Genomic DNA, 23,684 nt, shown 5'->3' on the forward strand with positions numbered 1-23,684 from the left:
ACTCATATGAGTAAGCTGGGGGCTGTTGGAGTATCAGGAGGTTGTGCCTGCGTTACACTGTGTCTCTTCTTCTGTCCTAGTGCCTTTGTTGCAGTCAGGTCCGCATTTCTGGCAGAAATCACCCAATCAAGAGCAGCTTTTGGGAAAAAAGGGTTTATTTTGGTTTACAGACTCAAGGGGAAGCTCCATGATGGCAAGGGAAAATGATGGCATGAACAGAGGGGGGACAGACAACAGAGACAGGAGAGTGTGCCAAACACTGGAAAGGAGAAACTGGCTATAATAGCCATAAGCCCGCCCCCAACAATACACTGCCTCCAGGAGGCTTTAGTTCCCAAATCTTCATCAGCTGCGAACCTAGTATTCAGAACACCTAAGTTTATGGGGACACCTGAGTCAAATGACCACATTCTACCCCTGGATCCCATAAACTGATATCCATACATAATATAAAATACAATGCATTCAGTCCAATTTTAAGAGTCCCCATAGTTTTTATCAATCCTAATGATGTTCAAATATCCCCATAAACCTTTTTTTTTTTTTTTCTTCTCGAGGTAGGGTGGGTCTTACTCTAGCCCAGGCTGACCTGGAATTCACTCTGTCTTCTCAGGGTGTCCTCAATCTCACAGCAGTCCTCCTACCTCTGTCTCCCAAGTGCTGGGGTTAAAGACATGTGCCACCATGCCCAGCTAAACCATGGTCTTTTTTTTTTTTTTTTAAACCATGGTCTTTTAACTGAGTCATAATACAAAAAAAAAAAAAAAAAAATCCCCCCCAAAAGCCCATAATGACACAGAATAAACACTCACACTGCAAAAGATGGCATATCAAAGAAACATTCAACCAATAGAAGATTTAAAACAACCAGCTCAAACATCAGGCTTTGTAGCCCCAAGCCCAACATGACAAGTCTCTAAGTCCAATAATACTAACCACTGACAAGTCTCTGGAATTCCAATTCTGCCCCTCCAACTAGGCTACTCACAGTCCTGGAAAACTTCCTGTGGGGCTGGCATTTCGGCATTTCTACTGGGTCTTCACTGCAACAGAGTCCATCCTCATGGCTCCTTCATGTCTCCATGCAGACAATCCAATCTAGCAAACTTGCTACACACTGCCTGTAGTGGTTTGACTCTGGTATCCCCCATAAACCTAGGTGTTCTGAATGCTAGGTTCCCAGTTGATGGAGATTGGGGAATTAATGTCTCCTGGAGGGAGTGTATTGTTGGGGGCACGCTTATGGGTGTTATAGCCCGTTTCCCCATGCCAGTGTTTGGCACTCTCCTGTTGCTATGGTACACCTTATGTTGGCCAGGGGGTGATGTCACTCTCTGTGCATGCCATCATTTTCCCTGCCATCATGGATCTTTCCTGCAAGCCTGTAAGCCAAAATAAACCTCTTTTCCCACAAGCTGCTCTTGGTTGGGTGATTCTACCAGCAATGCAAACCTGACTGCAACACTGCTCATGGTGGTTTCCAAAACACAAGACTGTGTTACAAATTCAATGACCCTCTCTTTCCTGCATTTCTTATAGTCCATAATAGCAGGTGAGGTGCCAATTTGTTAATAGGGACGGGTGAGGGGGAGATAAAGCAGACTTTGAAGAACAGGACCCTCCTTCAGCATTCAGGTCCCAAAAGACTGCATTCTTTCTGCCATCTCAATTAGAGGGCATCTGGCCCAATCCGAAAGGTTGAAATCTCTCATATAATTGCAGCTGAATGGCAGAAGTTTGGGCCCCCAAATTTCTTTTTTTCTTTCTGTGTCCTATCCCTCTGCTCATGTCAGTCCATTTCTATGCAATGCAACCCTGTACAAATTCTCAAGATGGGGTTTAACAGCAAGCCTCTCACACAAACTGCTTCTAGCCCAGTCCAGGCAAAGCTTTCTCACCCTTATAAGCCAAACCTCACATTCCATAATTTTTCTTACATTCAGGTCTTGCAGCTATGACCAGAATAATCCATCAAACTGTACTTACAGCACTGCAAGTTGTCTCTTAGGCCAAGATTTCAAATCCTTCTACATTCCTCTTGAAAATTAGCTCCAAAAGGCCAAAGCCACATAGTCAGGTGTCTAGCAGCAACCCTACTCTGGCATCAACTTTACTGTTGCAGTCAGGTTTGCATTGCTGGCAGAAATCACCTGAACAAAAGCAGCTTTGGGGAAAAAAAGGGTGATTTTGCCTTACAGACTTGAGGGGAAGCTCCATGATGGCAGGGGGAAACGATGGCTTGAGCAGAGGGTGGACATCACCCCCTGGCCAACATAAGGTAGACAATAGCAACAGGAGAGTGTGCCAAACACTGGCATGGGGAAACTGGCTGTAATACCCCTAAGCCCATCCCCAACAATACACTCCCCTCCAGGAGGCATTAATTCCCAAATCTCTATCAGCTGGGAACTTAGCATTCAGAACTCCTAAGTTTATGAGGGACACCTGAATCAAACAAAGCCATGTGGAAAAGAAATCTAAAATGCCTTTGTATTTGGACTGTTTTTCAGGAGCCGAGGAGTACTCCACCAGTTTTCTGGGACCGAAACTAACAAAATATGGCCTTACGTTTACACACTTTTCTCAAACAAGATTACACCTATTCAGTCCAAAGAAGCATACTGAGCTGCTCTCAGAGGAACCAAGCAAACATGGTCATTCATTCAGTCATGTGTGTAGTGTTGGGGCAATGTGCAAATCAGAAGCCAGCTGAGATTGCAGTATTTTTCCTAGTTTAAATTATAAGGTTATAGTGAGGAGACAAGAGTTCATGAAGAAGCTGTCTTCTGCCCTGGAGAAGGGGACTCTGCACATGTATTATGCCCTTCAGACAAAACTAGTACAGGCTGGATTTCCAATGGTGTCTAACCTAACCCCTAGCTGGGGGTTGACAGGAATGTTGCTATTGTTGCCCTTGCATGCCATGGTGGGGATCTATGGTTCTCCGTACTGTCCAGAGGGTGTTGAACCACAGCACTGATATGGTAAGCCCAAGAATGCCAAGGACTCAAGGTCTTGGCTTTGTCCTGGTTCTCTGCCATGTCTGTTTGTGACAATTGAATTTATGCTAATTGTACTCAGTGGTTACTTCTCTTCAGTGATTGTGTCCACATTTCTTTTTCCTAGTAGGAATCATGTGTCCCTCTTAGACATCCTGGTTTTTGTGGATTGTATTTTGTCATATTTGTTTGCTTTCTTGCTATTTAGTAACACTAATAGTTACTGCATTTATCCCTGTAACCTCTTCCTATGAATTGAGAGCTGGAGGACTGGAGTGACTGCCTTCAAGCATAGGACCTAAGCTGGGCTAATGGGCTTTCTTTAAACAGCTGCTCTGACTCTGGGGCCCACTCTGTATGTTTTATTATGAAAAAAAAAAAAGAGATTCCCCAAAGGTCTTTGGGAATTAGAAATGTGTGGCAACAGTAGATTCATGTCTTATATATAGAAGTAGTAAAAAGGCACATGGAATTGCTAAATTTTGTACATGCTGCTAGATATTAATGCTGACAAGTGTTTTTCTCTCATGAGAAACCCAAGCAGATGATAATGAAGGGAGCAGAGCCTGGAGTGGAAAGACTGCTACACTAGGTGTGCCTACACTGAGTACATGACTGAAAGACAAAATCTTCTTTTTTTTTTTTTTCCTTCTGTTTCCAAACAGTCTATGGGTGGCCATGAAGTCCAGAAATAAAGATCCTAGTATTTCATTATTTATTGCATATCAGTAAATCATTTGTGAAAAGGTCTTCCTGGTTCCAGACTTGTGTCCACCTTGTATAATTCTTGCTATCCTTGGGAAGAACAATGAATTTCTTCCTATTGCCTTAAAAATTTGTATCCCTCCTTATGCAGCATGCCTGTCCTGAAGGAGCATTCTTAATTTCTGTCAGTGAGTTCCTGTAACTCTTCACACTGTGGGGGAGGGGCTCTTTCAGCACCTCAGTGATACCACCACACATCATCCAGATCCTGCAAGTATCTGTGAATACTGGTTTATTCACTGCCATGCATATTCTCTCTGCCAGGGAGGCTGTCTTCTTTACAATACTGCTCAGACTCTCGAGTCCTGCTTGTCCCTTGGTGGGAAAGTTCCTTGGCTTCCTTGGTCACAGAAAACATGATTGTTGGCTGCTTAAGTTCCTATAGCATGTACCAGCTCCAGTCTGAATGTCAGTAATCATGCTACAGATGCAAAGTGCTTTGGAAGATTGCATTTAGATACTGTGGGTGGAGATCAGATGAAACCCAGACATGTAGATAAAGCTGGCTTCCTGGGGAACAAGTATACAGAAAAACAAGTCATATGTGGGGCAAATCGCACAATTTAGAATACTATTGCCATCACATTGTTTCTATATCCCAGAAGAGAGTTAAAGGTATTAATGGATAGTTCAAAAGAAGAGTGTGTGCTTTTGCAAAGTGGAAAAATGTCTCATTTCTTCATCTTCCCTGTAGAATTATACAGAGAAGAAGGAGAACTGTCCACATTGCTGCCTGGGTACTCTTTCTGCACCTTCCCTCCTCGTCCAGCTTCATGGACTGTAGCCAGTGCCGGGTCACCTCAGCGTGCTCGCTCTGTGGCAGGGTACCTGCAAGCACAGTCAAGACCAGCAAGGGATAAACACCATTGGTGGCCTTTGAAGGACTGTGTTGCTTTTGTGTCCAATGGCCTAAATTATATACATTCATTCATTCATTTATTCCTGGTTTTCTTCAACAAACTCTTCTGTTTTTCTCAATGATTTTGTGAAAATAAAGCTACCTTGAAAACATCTTGACAGAAGTAAAATTATAGGAGCATCTTGTTTTTCCCTTCTAACAATGCAGTTTCTTCACATTTACACACTGAGAAGAGTTCTAACATTTCAGCCTGACTTTACATTCTGTGATTATACCCAGCTCTCCACTCATTTTGTTTCCCCTTCTCCACCTGGTTATGACTTGGGAAACTGCTGTTTATTCCTCAAAGACTATGACAAGCTTAAGATAGGTACCTTTATTGAAGGCCTACTAAGTGAAATGTGCCCTGTTCAGACCTTGATGAACATCTCAGTGAATGTCATTAGCATGCTAAGGGAGATGGTACCCCTTGTTTCATGAGCAAAGAAGGTGTATCCAGGATGTAAAGTATCTTACCAGGTTCCTGCTACCAGTGACTCAGACCCAGGTTTTCTTGCCTCAGACCTCAAGCCTTTTACTGGGCGTTGCCTATATATCTTGCAACCTAGGGCCTTCAACTACTTAGGCCTGCTCTGGCTTCGTAACAAGTATCTCAGACTTCACTGAGGTGACTGGATGAGGATCTCTGCCTTTCCTGCTCTGCTTAGGTAAATGCTAGGGGAGCATTTGCTAGCAAATGAAGAAATGGTGATTGAGCACCAAATATAGTAACTCTTCTTTTGTGTGTGTGTGGAGGGGGGGGGGTTGAGGTAGGGTCTTACCCTAGCACAGGCTGACCTGGAATTCACTCTGTATTTTCAGGGTGGCCTAGAACTCACAGCCATCCTCCTACCTCTGCCTTCTGAGTCCTGGGATTAAAGGCGTGCACCACCATGCTCAGCTCCAAATACAGTAACTCTTGACTCTTGTAACATTGTTCCTGGGCCCAGAGTACACATTCCAATTCTGAGTGCCAGATTCACAGCATTGCCTGCCTCCTGCTTTGTTTCTAGCAGTCATGGCACTGACTAGGGGAGACTTATTTCCTATCTCATCTGCCGCACCTCTCCTAGCCCCCAGTCAAGCTCAAAATAAGCTCTAATGCCACCCAAGTCACCTCTCTGGTAGAGAACAAAGGAAAGAGGGACCAAGGGTGAGTGGGATCTCATAGATTTGGCTAGCTTCCTTGTGATGTAAAATGTTGTGATGGGATAATCTTAGATGCTGAGCAAACTCAAAAATAAAATTTAGTTTTCCAGAACCCAAGCTTAAATCAGACTGTGTCTTTCTAAATGTATTATTTGCACTCTTGGTATGTTCTTCATGTGTCTAATTAATTGTCAACACCAGTGCAAACAAGATCTCAATTATCTTGTTGTCTTGTATATTAAACTGAAATAATCTCATTTATTTAAACATATGTTTTCAGGTAATCATAGGGATTCACCAGGAAATAACAAAGGGCCTTTTTTGTGCCTTTCCCTGGAGAGCACCCCCATCTCACAAGCAGGCAAATCTGCTGTTGCTGCTACCTGCACTCTGCTTGCTGTACTCTGGTGCCAAGACAGGAAGTAGCCTTCAGGGGTTGTGGTGGTAGTTAGTCTACAGAGGCCCTGTGTCGTCTGTGTGTTCATGCTGTATCTGACCTACAGACAGGCAGTTTGTCCATGGACTCCTGTGTGAAGTATGAGTTACTTTCACTTATCCACTCTCCAGTCTGTTTGGTGTCCAGAAGAAGCCAGTAATGGTGCTCTGTGAGAATGTGGTCTGTAATAGCTGACCCATCCCAGTTTCCAGATGAAGGGACAAGTCCCAGGTGCTGGGAAATCATGAAGCCATATTTCAGCTATTAAAGAAAACCTGCTTCTTGTTCCTGTTGAAACATTAAAATTGTCTATAAATGCCATCCCTTATCTGCACAATTCCTGCCAATATAAATGTCAGTATCTGTACACTTCAGGACGTTCCCTCAGTGGGATCATTTGTGTTGTGTGTGCATGAGGGAGAGAGGCTACGCATTGCCCAAAGAGGACAGGTCCCAGTGTTGGCATGAACATGAATTCCTCTCTGTAGGAAGCACAGTGTCAATATAAGGTTTCTTTTCTAAAGCCATTCAAAGGAGCAGAGTTTCCCTAGGGCACATGCTTGTAAGATACAGTTTAGGAGGTCAACTATAGCATAGGACTCCAAGCCTCTAGCATTACTCAGCAGAAACAGAAACTCCGGCAGGGTTGTCTGGTGGAAGCAGGGGGTTGGAGAGATGGTTAAGCAGTTAAGGCTAATGACCCAGGTTTGGTTCCCCAATACCCACATAAAGCCAGATGCACAAAATAGAGCACACATCTGAAGTTCATTTGCAGCATCTAGAGGCCTTAGTATGCACACACACACAAAAACTCACTCTCTCTCAAATTTTTAAAAAGAAGCTCCAACAAGGTAGTCTGGTGGGAGCAGGGGGCTATGGAAGAAATACTGCTTACACAGAAGAAACCTGAAAGACGAACAGGCCCTAGTCTCTGCATGCTCCTCTCCTCGGCAGGTCCTCCAGTTAGTTGAACCTAGCCAGGGCCAACTGGCAAGAGCCTAAGCAAAACAAGCCTATGAAGGAAAGGAAAGGAGGTCTGGATATGTTGGCAATGCAGTAGATGTCTGATGAACAAGACACCCTCATTTTGGGAGGATTTTTGCATCCCTGCTCCATTGGCTCCACACATGACCATTGAAATGAGATCTGGTGTCAGTTAATTGTGCCACACCTGAACCAAAGCTGTGAGAGACTGGCTATTCCTCTCCTCTGGAGTGGGGCTGGCAGGGCCACAGGGTTTCTTCAGCTGGGTCTCAAGGGATGACTGAGAGCAAAAAAGTAGGTGAGTGTGGGCCTGAGAGACGGCTCTGTGGTTGAGGTTCCTGTGGCATGAGCACAAGGAGTAGAGTTTGAATTCTTCAGCTGGGGTTGCGTGCACTATAATCTCAGCACTGGCAGGCAGCGGTAGGAGAATCAGTTCTTGGCCTGCTGGCTAGCTAATCTAGCCAAATTCAGGAGCTCTGCGGAAGGGGGGCGCTGTTCAGAGACCCTGCTTTAAAAAAAGGTAGGAAGTGGGCTGGGGAGATGGTTTAACACTTAAGATGCTTGCCTGCAAAACCTAATCGAGCTCTATTCCCAAGTACCCACGTAAAGCCAAATACACAAAGTAGCACATGCATCTGGAATTTGCAGACCTTGGCATCCCCATTCTCTCTCACTCTCCTCTTTCTGCTTGCAAATACATAAAAATTTTGAGGGGTGGGTGTTCAGTCAGGTTTGCATTGCTGGCAGAAAACACCTGACCAAGAGCAGCTCCTGGGGAAATAAAAGGTTTATTTTGGCTTATAGACTTGAGGCATGATGGCAGGGGAAAATGATGGCATAAGCAGATGGTAGAGGATTCCACCTCCTGGCCAACATCAGGACAACAACAACAGGAAAGTGTGCCAATAACTGTCTAGAGAAAGCTGGCTGTAACACCCATAGGCCTGCCCCCAATAATACACTGCCTAAGGAGTCTTCAATTCCCAAATTGCCACCAGCTGAGGACCTAGCATTCAGAACACATAAGTTTATGGGGGACACCTGAACCTGACCCCCATAAAACTGATAACCATAGATGATGTAAAATACAGTGCATCCGATCCAACTTCATTTATTTGGGGGTGAGGAGGGAATGGGCACATCAGGGTCTCCAACCACTACAAATGAACTCTAGACACATGACCACCCTATGCATCTGGTTTACAAGGGCCCTGGGATACTTGGGTCCTTGAGCTTCACAGGCACATTAACTGTTCAGCCATCTCTCCAGCCCTATTAAATCCAACCTTAAAAGTCCCCATAGTTTTTTTTTTTTTTCATTTCAAAAATAATTATTTAATGTTCCATAATTAAACTGTACACATCCTAGTCTTGGGACACAGAAGCCAGTGAGGTGAGTGGAACAGTCTGGTGCAGTCCCAGGAGCCAGGAGTCAAGTTCTCATTGGCCATTGAAAAACACTTTCATCATTTGCTCACCTAAGTTCATTTGGATACTTGGCACAACCTAGCTCCACTGATGAGCAGATCTGCACCGGGAAGAGAGCAGCTCGACTCCAGTCCCTTCTGGCCTCCCCTCCCCCACTCGGCCGGGTTCCTCAAAGTCGTTAGATGTCTCGGTATTTCTTCCTCAAAATTGAGACCTGGTCTTTAAAGAGAACGGGGTCAAGCCTCATCTGAGAGTGGATCAGCAGCATGTAGCCAAACCAGCTGGCAAACGTATTCATGCAGCTGTGTCGCTGGGCGAAGTGGTCAGGGTCGGCACAATGAGAAGCCCGGGAAGTCTGTCCCATCATTGTCTCCTTATACTGTTCTTTTCTGGGTCACTTTGATTGGAGGCAATTTTGTCACAGCAGACACCAGGAAATTCATGAGAATGTCCTCACAATTGGCCAGTTGGTCCACCATATTTTTCAGGCTGGCTGGCAGGTAATGGGAGTACAGGTAGTGATAGTATTTGTGGTAAATAGCAGCCCCTGTCAACACCATGGAGTAGTCGTTTGTCCACTTGGATGTGTACCCCCATCGCTCCTTGGAGTTATCCTAGAAATGGCTACGTGCTGGGTACCCCACAATCCTCTCGGAGAAGCTCTGCCACACGGTGAAGGCAAAATCCACCTCGGTTGTTGAAAGCACAGTGTCCTCGTCAAGGCTGAGCACAGCATCTGTGATGATGTTGTCATAGGGCAGAAACCGGCTGCTCATCACCTTGCTTTCTCCTTCAATGACGATAACAGGCACAGTAGTGGCAAGCCAGCGGTGTTTGGCTGGTAGGGGCTTGTCACAATTCCATAGAACTGTGATCTGGGCACAGTACTGGGACTTGGCTGCAGCCACGAGAAGCTTCAACACTGGCTGGGACTGAGAGACCAGGGGGGTCACTGCGTGGATGACAGCAGTGAATTTGGAAGGGGGCTTTAAACCTAAATTAGCGTAGTAATAAGGAAAATCTCCCAGATAAGATGAATACTGTGGCAGGACAAACAACCCTCCAGGATGTTTGTTCCATATTAAACTGTTACGTGATATGTGCTTGAATATTCTGTCCTGAATAATCTCTAGTGTAGTTAATACAATCTTCTCAACTGAAGAAAAATAAGCCTCCCACAAGAACTGTGTCTGCTGTCTAAGTGCTAGGATTTTATCCTGATGAATAAACCTGATTGTAGAAGGGATCTGTAATAACAATCTGTTGTCGCCAATGACGGCAGCTTGGTTCCAGTTAATCACTTCAGAGAATGGTAACTCCCATCCATTGCTGAGCATCACAGGAACACAGGCAGTCTGCAAAGCCTCCAGAAATCTGAAGGACCAAAGCCTGCAACCACAAGGAACCAGACAGAAAGTGGCATTGTGCAGCATTTCCTGATAATCATACTTCTCGTACTCCGTGTTGACTCTGCCACAGCGAGAATCCTTGTGCTTTTGCCAGTCTTTACCTTGCTTGCAGGTGGTGAGGAGCAAGACGTCCTCCCCATTATGAACGTGATATAAGGCATTCCTGGTGTCTGACCCTATCCCTGTCAGATACCTCTTCCTTTTGAACACCAGCATGTACTTCCTGAGAGGAGGGATGGTGTTAAACTTTAAAAAACCCCTCTCTCCTCCTGTCCTGGGGTGTTCCTTAGAAAAGAGGGGAATAGAAACATCAAAGTTGGGTCGGAAGTTTTCAGTACTGATGCTGGCCTTGGCCAACATCGCCTGGCCGATGTCAAACCCCATGTCCTTGGTGTAGTCAGGCCAAGTGCTGGAATATAAATTGAAAATTAAATGATTCCTACCATTGTTCCACAAGTGAAGACTCTGCACTTTGGATCTCAAGTTGTGCACATACTGAGGTGACAACTGGTCTCTATCTAAGGTATCCAGACTCAGGACAAAGAGGCACGCCTGGCTGGGGTCCGAGGTGTAGAACCTGGAGCCCTCGATGGCCGCTAGAATGTTTTGGTAACTTTCAGCGATCTTCTCCCCCTTTTGCTGCGGGTAGACGTAGACCTTGAAGGCATTTTTCTTGCAAAGGGTGAAATCGAAGCAGGACTCCATGCGGCACTTCTTGCCTTTGTAGATGCTCGAGTTGGCGTCTCGCTTCTGCCGAGGGGAAACGTGCACACCGGAATCCTCGTTCTCCAATGGATCCCAAGGGAAGAAGGGGCCAGAAATGATCCGGACTGGGCTGGTGCAAGCCATTGCGACCACTGTGCTCTGCTCTCCGGCTGTGGCTCCTCGATGCCCTAAACTGCACGCCTCCGAAATAAAACAAAAGGGCGAGACAAGAGCCGGCAGAGAGCAGGATGAAATAGCGTTTTTTGGCCTGCATGTGTCCTGCCTGGGTCAAGAGGATTGTAAATAAACACAAGAATCACCCAAGTTTCCCAATCCACACTTTCAGCCCCAGTCCGCCATCTTCCCGCCGGTAAAGACTTCAAACTCTCCGCTCCCACCTTCTCTGGACGCCTTTCCCCAAGCCGTGGACTGATCCAGCGCATGTGGGTGATTTCTTTAACTTTCTCCCCGTCGGTCTTTCATCTTCGGGGTTGCACGATGCACGCGAAGAGAGCGAGCGGGGCCAAAGGGTTCATACCCAGGACGAGCGAGCAGCAGACTGTAATACATTCCATTCCCGACACACAGCGCTGACCCCCCATAGTTTTTATCATCAATCTCAACGAGATTCAAATATAAGTCTTTCAACTGAGCCACAATACCAAAAAAAGAAAAGAAAAGATCCCCCCAAAACCCATAATGGCACAGAATCTTCACACTGCAGAAGACGGCCCTGGGTATAGAAAAGAAATACTCAACCAGGACAAGATTTAAGCAGAGCACACATCAAACTGTAGCTCCATGACCAACAACACTAGTCAGTGACAAGTCTCCAATCTGATAATTGTAACCATGACCAGTCTCTGGAGTTCCAATTCCTCTCCTCCAGCTAGGCTGCTCACAGTACTAGAAAACTTAATCCAGTGCCAGCCCCTGTCCTTTGGCAGCCATCCCATAGTCCTGTCATCTCCATTGGGTCTCTGCCGCAGCCCACAGTTCATCCTAATGGCTCTATAGGAACTCCAAGCAGGTAATCCAACAAACCTGCTTCATACTGCCCATGACCATTTCCAAAACACAAAACTGTTGCAAATTTAATGATCCTCTTTCTTGCATTTGGTAAACTCCATAGTACCAGGAGGACTGCCAGTTTGTTAACCCAGAGGGGAATAAAGCTGACTTTGAAGAATGGGACACTCATTCAGCATTCAGGTCCTTTTTTAAAAAAATATTTGTTTGTTTGTTTGAGACAGAGAAGGAGAGAATGGGCATGCCAGGGCCTCCAGCCACTGTAAATGAACTCCAGATGCATGAGCCACCATGTGCACCTGGCTTACATGGGACCTGGAGAATTGAACCTGGGTCCTTAGGCTTCGCAGGCATGTGCCTTAACTGCTAAGCCATCTCTCCCACCCTGGTCCTTTTAAAAGACTGGCATTCTTCCTGTTGTCCCAATACAGATCAGATGGCCCAATCTCAGTGGTTGTAATCACTCACACAATTGCAGTTGTACAGGCAGAAGTTATAGCCCAAAGATTTCTTTTTTTTTTTGAGGTAGGGTCTCACTCTGGCCGAGGCTTACCAGGAATTCACTATGTAATCTCAGGGTGGCCTCAAACTCATGGTGATCCTCCTACCTCTGCCTCCCGAGTGCTGGGATTAAAGGCGTGTACCACCACACCTGGCTAAGATTTCATTTTTTAATGTGCCATATCCCTCTGCTCACACCAATTCATTTCTATGCAATGCAATTCTGCACAAGTTCTCAAGACATGGACATAACAGCAAGCCTCTCACACAAACTGCTTCTAGCCCAGTCCAGGCAAAGCCCTTTCTCACCCTCATAAACAAAACCTCACAGTCCATAGTTCTTACTGCATTCAGGTCTTTCAGCTCTGACCAGAATGGTCCATCAGTCTATACTTACAGCAAACATTGCAACGCATCTCTTAGGCTAAAATTTCAAATCCTTCCACATTCCTCTGAAAAATCAGCTCTAAAATGCCAAAAGACATACAGTTATGCATCTAACAGTAATGATCCCACTTCTCAGTACCAATTTAACTTGCAATAAAATCTACATTGCTGTCAGAAAACACTTGACCAAGAGCACATTGTTGGGAGAAAAAGGTTTATTTTGGCTTCGAGACTCCAGAGGGACATTCTATGATGACAGGGGGAAATGATGGCATGAGCATGGGGGTGGACATCACCTCCTGGCCAACATCTGGTGGGCAATAGCAACAGGAGACTGTGCCAAACACTGGCAAGAGAAAGCTGGCTATAACACCCATAATCCCACCCCCAACAATACACTACCTCCAGGAGGCTGCAATTCCCAAATTGCTACCAGCTGAGGACCTTGCATTCAGAACACCTAAATTTATGGGGGACACCTAACTCAAACCACCTCAGAGAGTTACACAGATTTATGGTGGCAGGGAAAGCATGACATGAACAAAGGCTGGACATTATTTCTGCCACATTAGGTGGAAATAACAGCAGGAGACTGAGCTGAACTCTGGCAAGAGGGAGCTGGCTATAACACTGCTAAGTCTTCCCCCAACAACACACCTCCATCAAGGCTCCACTTTCCAAATTGCTACCTGCTGGGGACTGAGCATTTAGAGCACATGAGTTTATAGGGGACATCTGATCCAAACCACCATGCCTGACAAGTAGTCAAGGATAAAAAGTGGTTCAAATCCAGGCAGGGTAAAGCTAGAGCAGCTATGGTTTTCCCAGGCTGCCTGAATGTCATCACCATTCTGGATCAACTGATTGTCATCTTTACATTAAACCATGCTGACTAACTTAGACAAATGGCTCTGGGCAGACAGATAGCAGAACACCCCACTGATCATCTCACCTGCCATAATATGGAGCCCTTTATTACGCCAACATGGTCAGTTAGTGGTGGGGGACTAACTGAAGTTGCTTAGAGACCTGAAAGAACCATGTTTTCTATTTTATTTGTATAAAAATTTCTGTTTTGTAATATGAAGTAAATAAAATATGCCTATTATGTAGTGTCATGAACGTCTTGCCCACAAATTTAGGTTAGACAGTGGTGACTCTGAAGATAAACAGTTGCTTAAATCTGAATCTTCCTGTAAAATTCCAAAAACCATAATCCCAGCACTTGGGAGGCAGAGGTAGGAGGATCACTGTGAGTTCAAGGCTACCCTGAGACTGCATAGTGAATTCCAGGTCAGCCTGAACTAGAATGAAACCCTGCCTCGAAAAAAACAAAATCAAACATAAATTCCAAAAACAATAGGAATGAACAAAAACAGAAAATAGAACACTACAAGCTCTTATTTGAGGGAAAGTAAATACCTGTAATCAGTAGAGCCAGGTATAAAGCCTTAGTGAAGAATTAGGCAGGATTTATTTGGGAAAAGAAACCTACAGAAACAGGTTCCCACGCTGGGGAGATGGTTCAGTGGGTAAAGATGTTTGATTGCAAAGCCTGCTTGGCTAGGGTTCAATTCCCAATACCCACACCCATGTAAAACCAGATGTACAAAGTAGTATGTATCTGGAGTTTGCACTAGCAAGAGGACCTGGCATGCACTCTCTTATAAATAAAAATATTTGCAGAAAAACAGGTTCCATGAAATCTAAGATATACTTAATTACTTAATTCTCCCTAATACTACACTTAAAACAGTTTATCAAGAAATGTTTTTGTAGGGCTGGAGAGATGGCTTAGCGGTTAAGCGCTTGCCTGTGAAGCCTAAGGACCCTGGTTCGAGGCTCGGTTCCCCAGGTCCCACGTTAGCCAGATGCACAAGGGGGCGCACGTGTCTGGAGTTCCTTTGCAGAGGCTGGAAACCCTGGCGCGCCCATTCTCTCCCTCTCCCTCTATCTGTCTTTCTCTCTGTGTCTGTTGTTCTCAAAAAAAAAAAATAAAAAAAAACTTAAAAAAAAAAAGAAATGTTTTTGTGGTGGGGGGGAGTTTTCAAGGTAGGGTCTCACTCTAGCCTAGACTGACTAGGAATTCACTCTGTAATCTCAGGCTGGCCTTGAACTCAAGGCACTCTTCCTACCTACCTCTGCCTCCTATGTGCTGGTATTAAAGGCATGTGTCAACCACACCCAGCAAGAAATGTATTTTTTATAAATATTTTAAAATTTTATTTATTTATTTGAGAAAGAGAGAGAGAATGGGCACGCCAGGGCCTCCAGCCACTACAAACAAACTCCAGATGCATGTGCCACCTAGTGCATCTGGCTTATGTGGGTCCTGGGGAATCAAACCTGGGTCCTTAGGCGTCTCAGGCAAGTGCCTTAAGTGCTAAACATCTCTCCAGCCCACAAAATTATTATTATTATTTTTGGTTTTACAAGGTAGGGTCTCACTCTGGTCCAGGCTAACCTGGAATTAACTATGTAGTCTCAGGGTGGCCTCGAACTCATGGCGATACTCCTACCTCTGCTTCCCAAGTGTTGGGATTAAAGACGTGCACCACCATGCCCGGCACAAAATTATTTTTAAAGGAAATAAATTGGGAATGTAAATTATTCAGCTGATAAAACAGCCAGGACTCTACCTCAAAGCAGAGGAAACTAGTATAACACTCTAACATGATTCAGGTAGAATTAGCAAGCAATGACTGATGTGGAAATAAAACCACAGGTCAGAGAGTGAATGCAGAGCAAAAGTGGGAGCAGAGCAAGCATGGGGAATGAGAGCTGACCACATCTGACAAAGAGGAGACCATGATGCTAGGACATAATTTGTAGCGTATGTAAGAGAGTGCAGATACAATAGCATATATAAAAGAGCCAGAGACAAGGAAATTGACAGCTCCTCATGGGATTAAAATGAAATGAGAAGGTGGTGAAAAGCTCAGGAAGAAAATAATATTATAGAAGATGAAGCTCGGTCGCATTTATAGTTGAATTTGCCACCGGTAAAACAATAAATTGAGATCAACAGTCAAATCCATAATCCAGTAGATTTTATGATAGGTTTAAAACTACTTCAGCCTCCCAAGTGCTGGAGTAGAAGTATCGCTGTGAGTTAGAGTCCAGCCTGAAGCTACATAGTGAATTCCAGGTCAGCCTAGGCTAGAGTGAAACCCTAACTCAAAAAAAGAAAAAAAAAAAGTACAGCTGGGCGTGGTGGCGCACGCTTTTAATCCCAGCACTTGGGAGGCAGAGGTAGGAGGATTGCCATGAGTTCAAGGCCACCCTGAGATGACAGAATTAATTCCACGTCAGCCTGGACCAGAGTGAGACCCTACCTCGAAAAACCAAAAAAAAAAAAAAAAAAAAAAGAAAAAAAAGTATACTTTGAACCTGTGAAAAGTCTCATCAAGATAAATGATAATGAGCTTTGGCATATGTGTCGTTTATTGGATTAAAGACATCAAAATGAAAGTAGTCATAGAGGAGTGGAATGGTATGTGAATGCATGTCTAAAAATAGAAATAACATGATAGAAAAATGTAGGAGAGGGCTAGAGAGATGGCTTAGTGGTTAAGGCACTTGCCTGTGAATCTTAAGAACCCATGTTAGACTCTCCAGGTCCCTTGTAGGCCAGATGAACAAGATGACACAAGTGTGCAAGGTTGCACATGTACACAAGGTGATGCATGCATCTGGAGTTTCAATACAGTGGCTGGAGGCCCTGGTGAGCCAATTTTCTCTCTCTGTCTTTCTCTCACCTTCTCTCTCATAAGAATTACAAAAAAGAAAAAATGGAGAAAGAGGAGAAATGAGAGCAGAACAACCAATTGCTATGTAGGTGGTAAGTAGAAATAGAGGTATATCATTTACAACTGGCAAACCAATTAGAAGAAGCTTAGAAACAACAGAACAGAGTATTAATAGAAGTAACTTTTCTAAATGTCAAGACAAATTGAAAGGGAGCTAGGTAAAACATATATAAATGCAAAAATTCAATCAACATAAAATGAAACTATATAAAAGACCAAGTATATCACCTCTATCAGTATTTGAAGAAGAAAGTTTTTCAGGGCGGCTTCTAAAACAAAATCTAAAGCTATACAATAAGCATACCTAAAAGTTCTGAAGATATGTGAAATAAGGAAAATGCAAACAGAAAGATAGCAAAGGTGGACATTCTAACATGAAAGTGGCATCAAGGCCCCAAAGTACACACTTCATACCATCCAAAGTGCAGTCTGTTGAAGAAGCACACTTCACAACTCAAACCACTCACACTGATGGCTTTCAAAAAAGAACACTTTATGTGTCCATACCATCGACACTGCCGCCTGCCAAAGAAGCACACTTCATATAGTTCACACCATCAACACTGTTGGCTTTCACAGAAGTACACTTCATATAGTTCATACCATTCACCCTGCTTGCTGTCGAGTTCTCACCATCCCCACTGCTGGCTGTTGGAGAAGCACACTTCACATAGCTTATACCATCGAAAATGAGGTTGTGACAAATGTAAATATCTATGTATCAATGCAAAAATCTGCCCAGCACCAAACTTAAAAGTGTTGGCATGTTTTTGAATTTACAAATACTTTGGTTTATTTAGAGCATTACCATAAATAGCTTTTCTCTATCCTGAAAAAACATATACAAATTTTACAAGTCCATGAACTAATAATAAAGCCTTGTTATTTGACTAATTGGGTAAAACAAATGTCCCAAATAAGATGAAATTTGAGTCTGTTCTGTTTTTGTATCATAAATTATATTCCTTTTTGCTATGTTTCCTCATAAGGGATGAACAGTTTTAAGACATGCATACATTATATTTTTCTAGATACAGGAACCATAAATCATGTTTTTGAGAGATTAATAAAGGCACAAACAAGATGGTATGGTGGTGCACTCCATTAATCTTGGCTACTAGGGTTAGGACGTGTATGCAGGAGGACTGAAAGTTCAAGACCTGCCTGGACTACATAGTGAATATGAGATTAGCTTATATACCTTAGTCAGATCTTGTCTCAAGATAAAATTGAAATGAAGGTTTGGTGGTGATAACTCGGTTGGGGAGCACTTGCCAGTCATGCAGATAAGCTGGATTCAGTACCTAGTACCACAAACAAAACAAGACAACTCAATCAATACTAGTATTTATTTGTTTGTTTGTTCATTATTTATTTAAGATTGAGACAGACCAAGAGAGAGAAGGAGGAGGAAAGAGAGAGAGAGAGAGAGAGAGAGAAAGAGAGAGAGAATGGGCATGACAGGGCCTACAGCCATTGCAAACAAACTCCAGATGCATGCACCACCTTGTGCATCTGGCTTATGTGGGTCCTAGGAAATGGAACCTGGGTCCTTTGGCTTTGCAGGCTAGTGCCTTAACTGCTAAGCTACCTCTCCAGCCCAAAACTTTTTAAAACTTAAAAAATTTCTCTCCAAGTTAGTATTTAGACTTTTCATCTCCACAAAATTTAAAAGAATATATCTGTGGCTGAGATAGTAACTAATTTCTTCTTTCTCTTCTTCATCCTTTTCCTCCTCTTTTTCTTGCCACATTTACTTTTCTTTACTCTTTTGGCCCAAACTTTTGAAAGCTGCAGATACCATGACTCAGGGGTTGCAGTTAGCAGTTTGTTGCTGGGACAAATATCCAACCAGACATAGCTTATGGGAGGGAGGTTTTTTGTTGTTGTTTTGTTTTGTTTCACAGGCATATAAAATCCAGGAGAAACTCCATGAATGGCAGAGAAATCTGCTTAATCCCATAGATCCAAGCAGAAACGACTGCAGCAAGCAAACACCAGCAGCCGCAAGCACAAACCACCAGAGCTTACACTGTTCTCTTCGCATGTCTTAAGGATGGACTTAAGATTCACCCCCAAACACACCCTAGAGTTGGCCTCCAAGGTTCACCCCCAGTGACATGCCCACCCTGTAGCTGGGATTTGCCTTCTAGGCTCTCATGTTGCAAGCTCAATTTTATTTTATTATTTATTTATTTTTTTTTTTTACTTGGGTGGTAGAAAGAATAGGCATGTCAGAGCCTTTGGCCACTGTAAGCAGATTTCAGATACATACATCACTTGTGTATCTGACTTTACATGGAATTGAACTCAGGCCAACAGGCTTTGCACCTTTAATGCTGAGCCATCTCTCCAGCCCAGAATTCACTGTTTAGCCCAGTCTATCCTGGAACTCAGAATGTATGCCAGGCTGGACTCAGAACCTCCTATCTCTGCTCCTGAGTGCTAAGATTACAGGCATGCACTAACATGCCCAGCACATGTGACCTTTAAAAATAACAAGCTTAATTTTAATAAAACACCTGAGTCTATGGAACCATATATTCTAACTACCACATTGGGCAACCAAATATCTTGGCTTACCAATACTGTAATTTTAATCACAAACCTGAATCCAAGGAAATTCCTTACTCCCAGACAAGTATACAGTATTGTCCACCCTACATGTGAGTGTGCAGATAGAGGTCTATCTCCCACCAGATTTCCTCGAGACAGTCTCTCAAGAAAATGTCTGGAGCTTTTGGTTTTGTGGCTAGATTGGCTGGCTATGAGCCTCACAAATCCTTCTGTTTCCACCTCCCTCAGAGCTGGGGTTATAGGCATGTGTGGCTAAGCATGGATTATTACATGGGTGTGCTAGAGACAGAGCTCAGGTCTTCATGCTGGCCCAGGAAGTGCTCTTACCCACTGAGCTGTTCACCCAGCCCCTACAATGGCATTTTTGCCATTAAGTAAATGGCTGTAGCTCAGTAGACAGATTGTTTGCCCACCATGCACAAAGCCCTGGACTTGATCCATCCCCAGCACTACATAACCTAGGCATGGTAGTGCACACATGCAATCCCAGCATTCAGAAGACGAGAAGGAGGCACGAGAATCAGAAGGTCACTGTCATCCTCACAGCAAGTTCAAGACCAGCCTGGGCTGCATGACACACTTTTCATTTATAAATAATATGGTGTGGTGGTTTGATTCAGGTGTCCCCCATAAACTTAGGTATTCTGAATGCTAGGTTCCCAGCTGATGGATATTTGGGAATTAATGCCTCCTGGAAGGAGTGTATTGTTGGGGGCGGGCTTAAGGGCTTTATAGCCAGTTTCCCCATGCCAGTGTTAGGCACACCCTCCTGTTGCTGTGGTCCATCTTCTGTTGGCCAGGGGGTGATGTCCACCCTCTGCTCATGCCATCGTTTTCCCCTGCCATCGTGGAGCTTCCCCTCGAGCCTGTAAGCCAAAATAAATCTCTTTTTCCCAGAAGCTGCTCTTGGTTGGGTGATTTCTACCAGCAATGCGAACCGGACTGCAACAGTAAAGTGGTACCAAGGAGTGGGGTTGCTGCTAGACACCTGACTGTGTGGCTTTGGCCTTTTGGAGCTGATTTTCAAGAGGAAAGTGGAAGCAGTTGAAACCTTGGCCTAAGAGATGCCTTGCAGTGCTGTAAGTACAGCTTAATGGACTATTCTGGTCTGAGCTCTAAGACCTGAATGTAGTAAGAACTATGGACTGTGAGGTTTGGCTTATGAGGGTGAGAAAGAGCTGTGCCTGGACTGGGCTAGCAGTTTGTGTGAGAAGCTTGCTCTTGTGCCCATGTCTGAGAAGTTGTGCAGGGTTGCTTTGCGTAGAAATGAACTGGTGTGTGCAGAGGGATATGGCACAGAAAGAAAAATCTTTGGGTGAACTGCTGCCCGTTCAGCTGCAACTGAGAGCTTACAACCTTTGAGACTGGGCTAGCTGACCTGCGCTGGGGCAACAAGAAGAATGTCAACTGTTTTGAAGGGGTCTGAGTGCTCAAGGAGTGTCCTGTTCTTCAAAGTCTGCTTTAATCCCCCCTGGATTAACAAATTGGCACCCTACCTGGTATTGTGGAGTATAAGAAATGCTGGAAAGTGGGTCATTGAGTTTGCAACACGGTCTTGTGTTTTGGAAATGGCCATGGGCAATGTGAAGCGGGTTTGCTGGTTGCCTGCATAGAGACCCTGTGGGGCCATGAGGATGAACCGTGGCTTGCAGTGGAGACCCAGTGGAGATGCCGGGACCATGAGATGGCTGCCGAGGAGCTGCTGGCCCCGATGAAGTTTCCCAGGACTGTGAGTAGCCTAGCTGGAGGGGCGGAATTGGAATGCCAGAGACTTGTTGCTGTTAGAATTATTGGACTTGAAGATTTGTCACTGGCTAGAGTTGCTGGACTTGAAGCTACAGAGTTTGATATTTGCCCTGGTTGTTTTAAATCTTGTATTGGTTGAATGTTTCTTTGCTATGCCCAATGCCATCTATTGCAGTGTGAGTATTTATTCTGTGCCATTATGGGTTTTTTGAGGTTATTTTTTGGTATTTCGGCTCAGTTAAAAGATCATGAACTATGGGGATGTATGAACATCATTGGAATTGATAAAAACTATGGGGACTTTTAAAGTCAGACTGAATGCATTGTATTTTACATCATGTATGGATATCAGTTTATGGGGGCCAGGGGCAGAATGTGGTGGTTTGATTCAGGTGTCCCCCATAAACTTAGGTATTCTGAATGCTAGGTTCCCAGCTGATGGATATTTGGGAATTAATGCCTCCTGGAAGGAGTGTATTGTTGGGGGCGGGCTTAAGGGCTTTATAGCCAGTTTCCCCATGCCAGTGTTTGGCACACCCTCCTGTTGCTGTGGTCCATCTTCTGTTGGCCAGGGGTGATGTCCACCCTCTGCTCATGCCATCGTTTTCCCCTGCCATCGTGGAGCTTCCCCTCGAGCCTGTAAGCCAAAATAAATCTCTTTTTCCCAGAAACTGCTCTTGGTTGGGTGATTTCTACCAGCAATGCGAACCGGACTGCAACATATGGTATATATTTTTTTTTCTCCTTTTCTTAAAGATTTTATTCATGTTTTAGAGGGATTTATCATTAGCTTTTCCCCAATCATTAGGAGTTGAGGAGTACTGAATCCATCACTACTTTGATGACACAGGTAAGATTTCAGATTCACATTTCCAGGTACCAAGAGTTCCCTCTAAATGCCACAATCAAGTAAGCCTTCCTTTATAGTTCTACTGAACACAGCAATGCCCATTGGTATCTCTGAAGCGTAATCGCATCTTAGGTCGGTATTTCTCCAAGTAAAGCAGGTGTTTGGAATTGAATGCTCCCCTTCTTTTTTGTCTTATAAACTGAACTGCATCTTCATACTTCATTCCGCATTCAATCAAAGCAAGCGCAACCAGCACAGGAGCCCTTCCTAAGCCAGCAACACAATGCACTGCAACACAGCAACCTGGCTCTTCACGAAATTTGGATTTTAACAGGTTCAGCCAATCATCTACAATCTGACTAGGGGGTGGAGCTCCATCATCAAATGGCCAATCTAGAACGTGGATTCCTTCCTTTTCAACTGGAGCTTTATCATAAGTAGCATCACAAACTCGAACCACAGTTGTCACTCCATACTTCCTAAGTTCCTCTGTGAACTTGTTGAGAGTAGCATTGGTAGGGTTGTGAGTTATCAGAAAACGCATGTTCTCATAAGAGATCTCCACAGGGGCTGGACGGTTCATTATGGCAAATAAAAAGTGTGAGCGTGCGTGTGTGAGTGTAGTGGGGAAAATAAAAATTTTTTTAAAAATCAATAAATCTTCAAATGTTTCACAGCAGAAAACATTAAAAAGACCACTAAAATGCCTATTATCGATCACTATTTTCTCTACTCAACTTGTTTATTCTTTAGGAAGCTTCACTCTTCAAGATAGTATTTAGAATCCACTTGGGCCTCAATGTCTGCAGATGGATCCCTTCAGACTGCAAAAAAAATCCAACTACATACAAGACTTAAGCAGCCTTTACTACATTTAGGCACTAGTGAGACAAGTTAAAAGTGTAGATTGTTTTCCACTTTTCTTTACTTGATGCTTAATTTTACTGGAGTTATTAAAAGAAATATGCTTGCAATAAAAAAAAAAAGCCAACTATTTCTGAGGCCAGTCTTGGTGTCCAGAGTCTTCAAGGCAATGTTAATTATAATTATGGCACATAGAACCTCCAAGCTCACTTGTCAGCAAAAACACTGTGCTGAGCCTGGCAGAAGTCTGCCCTCACGCTCAGAATCGCCATAAATGTACAACGTATATTCCAACGAAAAACGCTGGCGAGCTGCGAACTGGGCATTGAAGTCCGGCGGAGGCGGGAGCGAGGGAAGGCGCCTCTCTCCTCAGTCACCTCGGCGGCGGCGGCGGCGGCAGCGACACCCGGCCCGGCCCGGCGGCGACGGCGACGGCGACGGCGCGTGTCCACGAGTCCGTCTTGCTGCTCCTGCTGAGGCCCACGCTACTGTGTATTTTCCTCCTGCCGCCGCCGGCCCTGCTGCCGCCGCTGCCTGCTGGCGTCGTCTCGCGCCGGAGCCGGGTGCCGCTGCCGCTCCCGCCGCTCGCGGGCGGACGACGGTTACAGCCTGGCCGGATCGCGCCGCCGCCGCCACCACCACCACCACCCATGGTATATTTATACCACAGTTCAATTAATCATTCATTAATCAGTAGATCCTTTAGCTATTTCTATTTGTAGGGGTTATGAGTGATATTGCTATAAACAGTTTGTGTACAAACTTTAGTGTGGAATTTTACTATATTTTTCAACATTATTTTGATGATTAGGAATAGATAAACAGTTTATTTTTCAAATGAGGAACAGAAAGAGGTCTATCCCCTAAAAGGGCACTTAACAATTATTTACAAGAGTATACTTTGTGTTTATATTTAAATTATATTCTAGAAAACAAGTTAATATCAGCATATTTTGGATAATTTGCATTTTATAATTAACACTGCTCCACAGTTTCATTGCTTGAGTTTATATTTGTATTTCTAATACAGTTAATACCATGTGGTATTTATTAGGTTGTTGCCAAGTAATGAAAAAGAACACTGGTGGGCTTGATACACTAAGGACACCTCACCAAAGAAAGACCAAGTGGCCTTTCACCAGGCCACG

At 44.2% G+C, this 23,684-nt stretch overlaps 3 protein-coding genes across 4 annotated transcripts in view; 1 reads left to right on the forward strand and 2 right to left on the reverse strand.

The window, feature by feature from the left end:
- Ak4 (adenylate kinase 4) overlaps window positions 1-3,713 on the forward strand; it is an 86,124-nt gene extending 82,411 nt beyond the window's left edge. For both annotated transcript variants that reach the window (XM_045149405.1, XM_045149403.1), the window contains exon 5: window positions 2,511-3,713. In XM_045149405.1, coding sequence (XP_045005340.1) covers window positions 2,511-2,625 — 115 coding nt within the window. In that variant the 3' untranslated portion in view covers window positions 2,626-3,713. The remainder of the gene's footprint in view (window positions 1-2,510) is intronic.
- A 5,115-nt stretch (window positions 3,714-8,828) lies between these two features.
- Window positions 8,829-11,291, reverse strand: LOC101614974 (exostosin-1-like). The gene is given in 3 exon segments (XM_045150036.1): window positions 8,829-9,041; window positions 9,043-10,882; window positions 10,884-11,291. Coding segments are annotated over 3 exon segments (2,217 nt in total). The 5' UTR covers window positions 11,048-11,291.
- Window positions 11,292-21,559: 10,268 nt separating this feature from the next.
- On the reverse strand, window positions 21,560-22,429 carry LOC123460783 (protein tyrosine phosphatase type IVA 2-like). The gene has a single exon (XM_045150096.1). It carries the CDS (start codon window positions 22,253-22,255, stop codon window positions 21,752-21,754), a length of 504 nt encoding a protein of 167 aa, XP_045006031.1. The 5' UTR covers window positions 22,256-22,429; the 3' UTR covers window positions 21,560-21,751.
- Between the last annotated feature and the right edge of the window lie 1,255 nt (window positions 22,430-23,684).

Source organism: Jaculus jaculus, chromosome 5 (genome assembly GCF_020740685.1).
Source record: "Jaculus jaculus isolate mJacJac1 chromosome 5, mJacJac1.mat.Y.cur, whole genome shotgun sequence".
NCBI lineage: Eukaryota > Metazoa > Chordata > Mammalia > Rodentia > Dipodidae > Jaculus > Jaculus jaculus.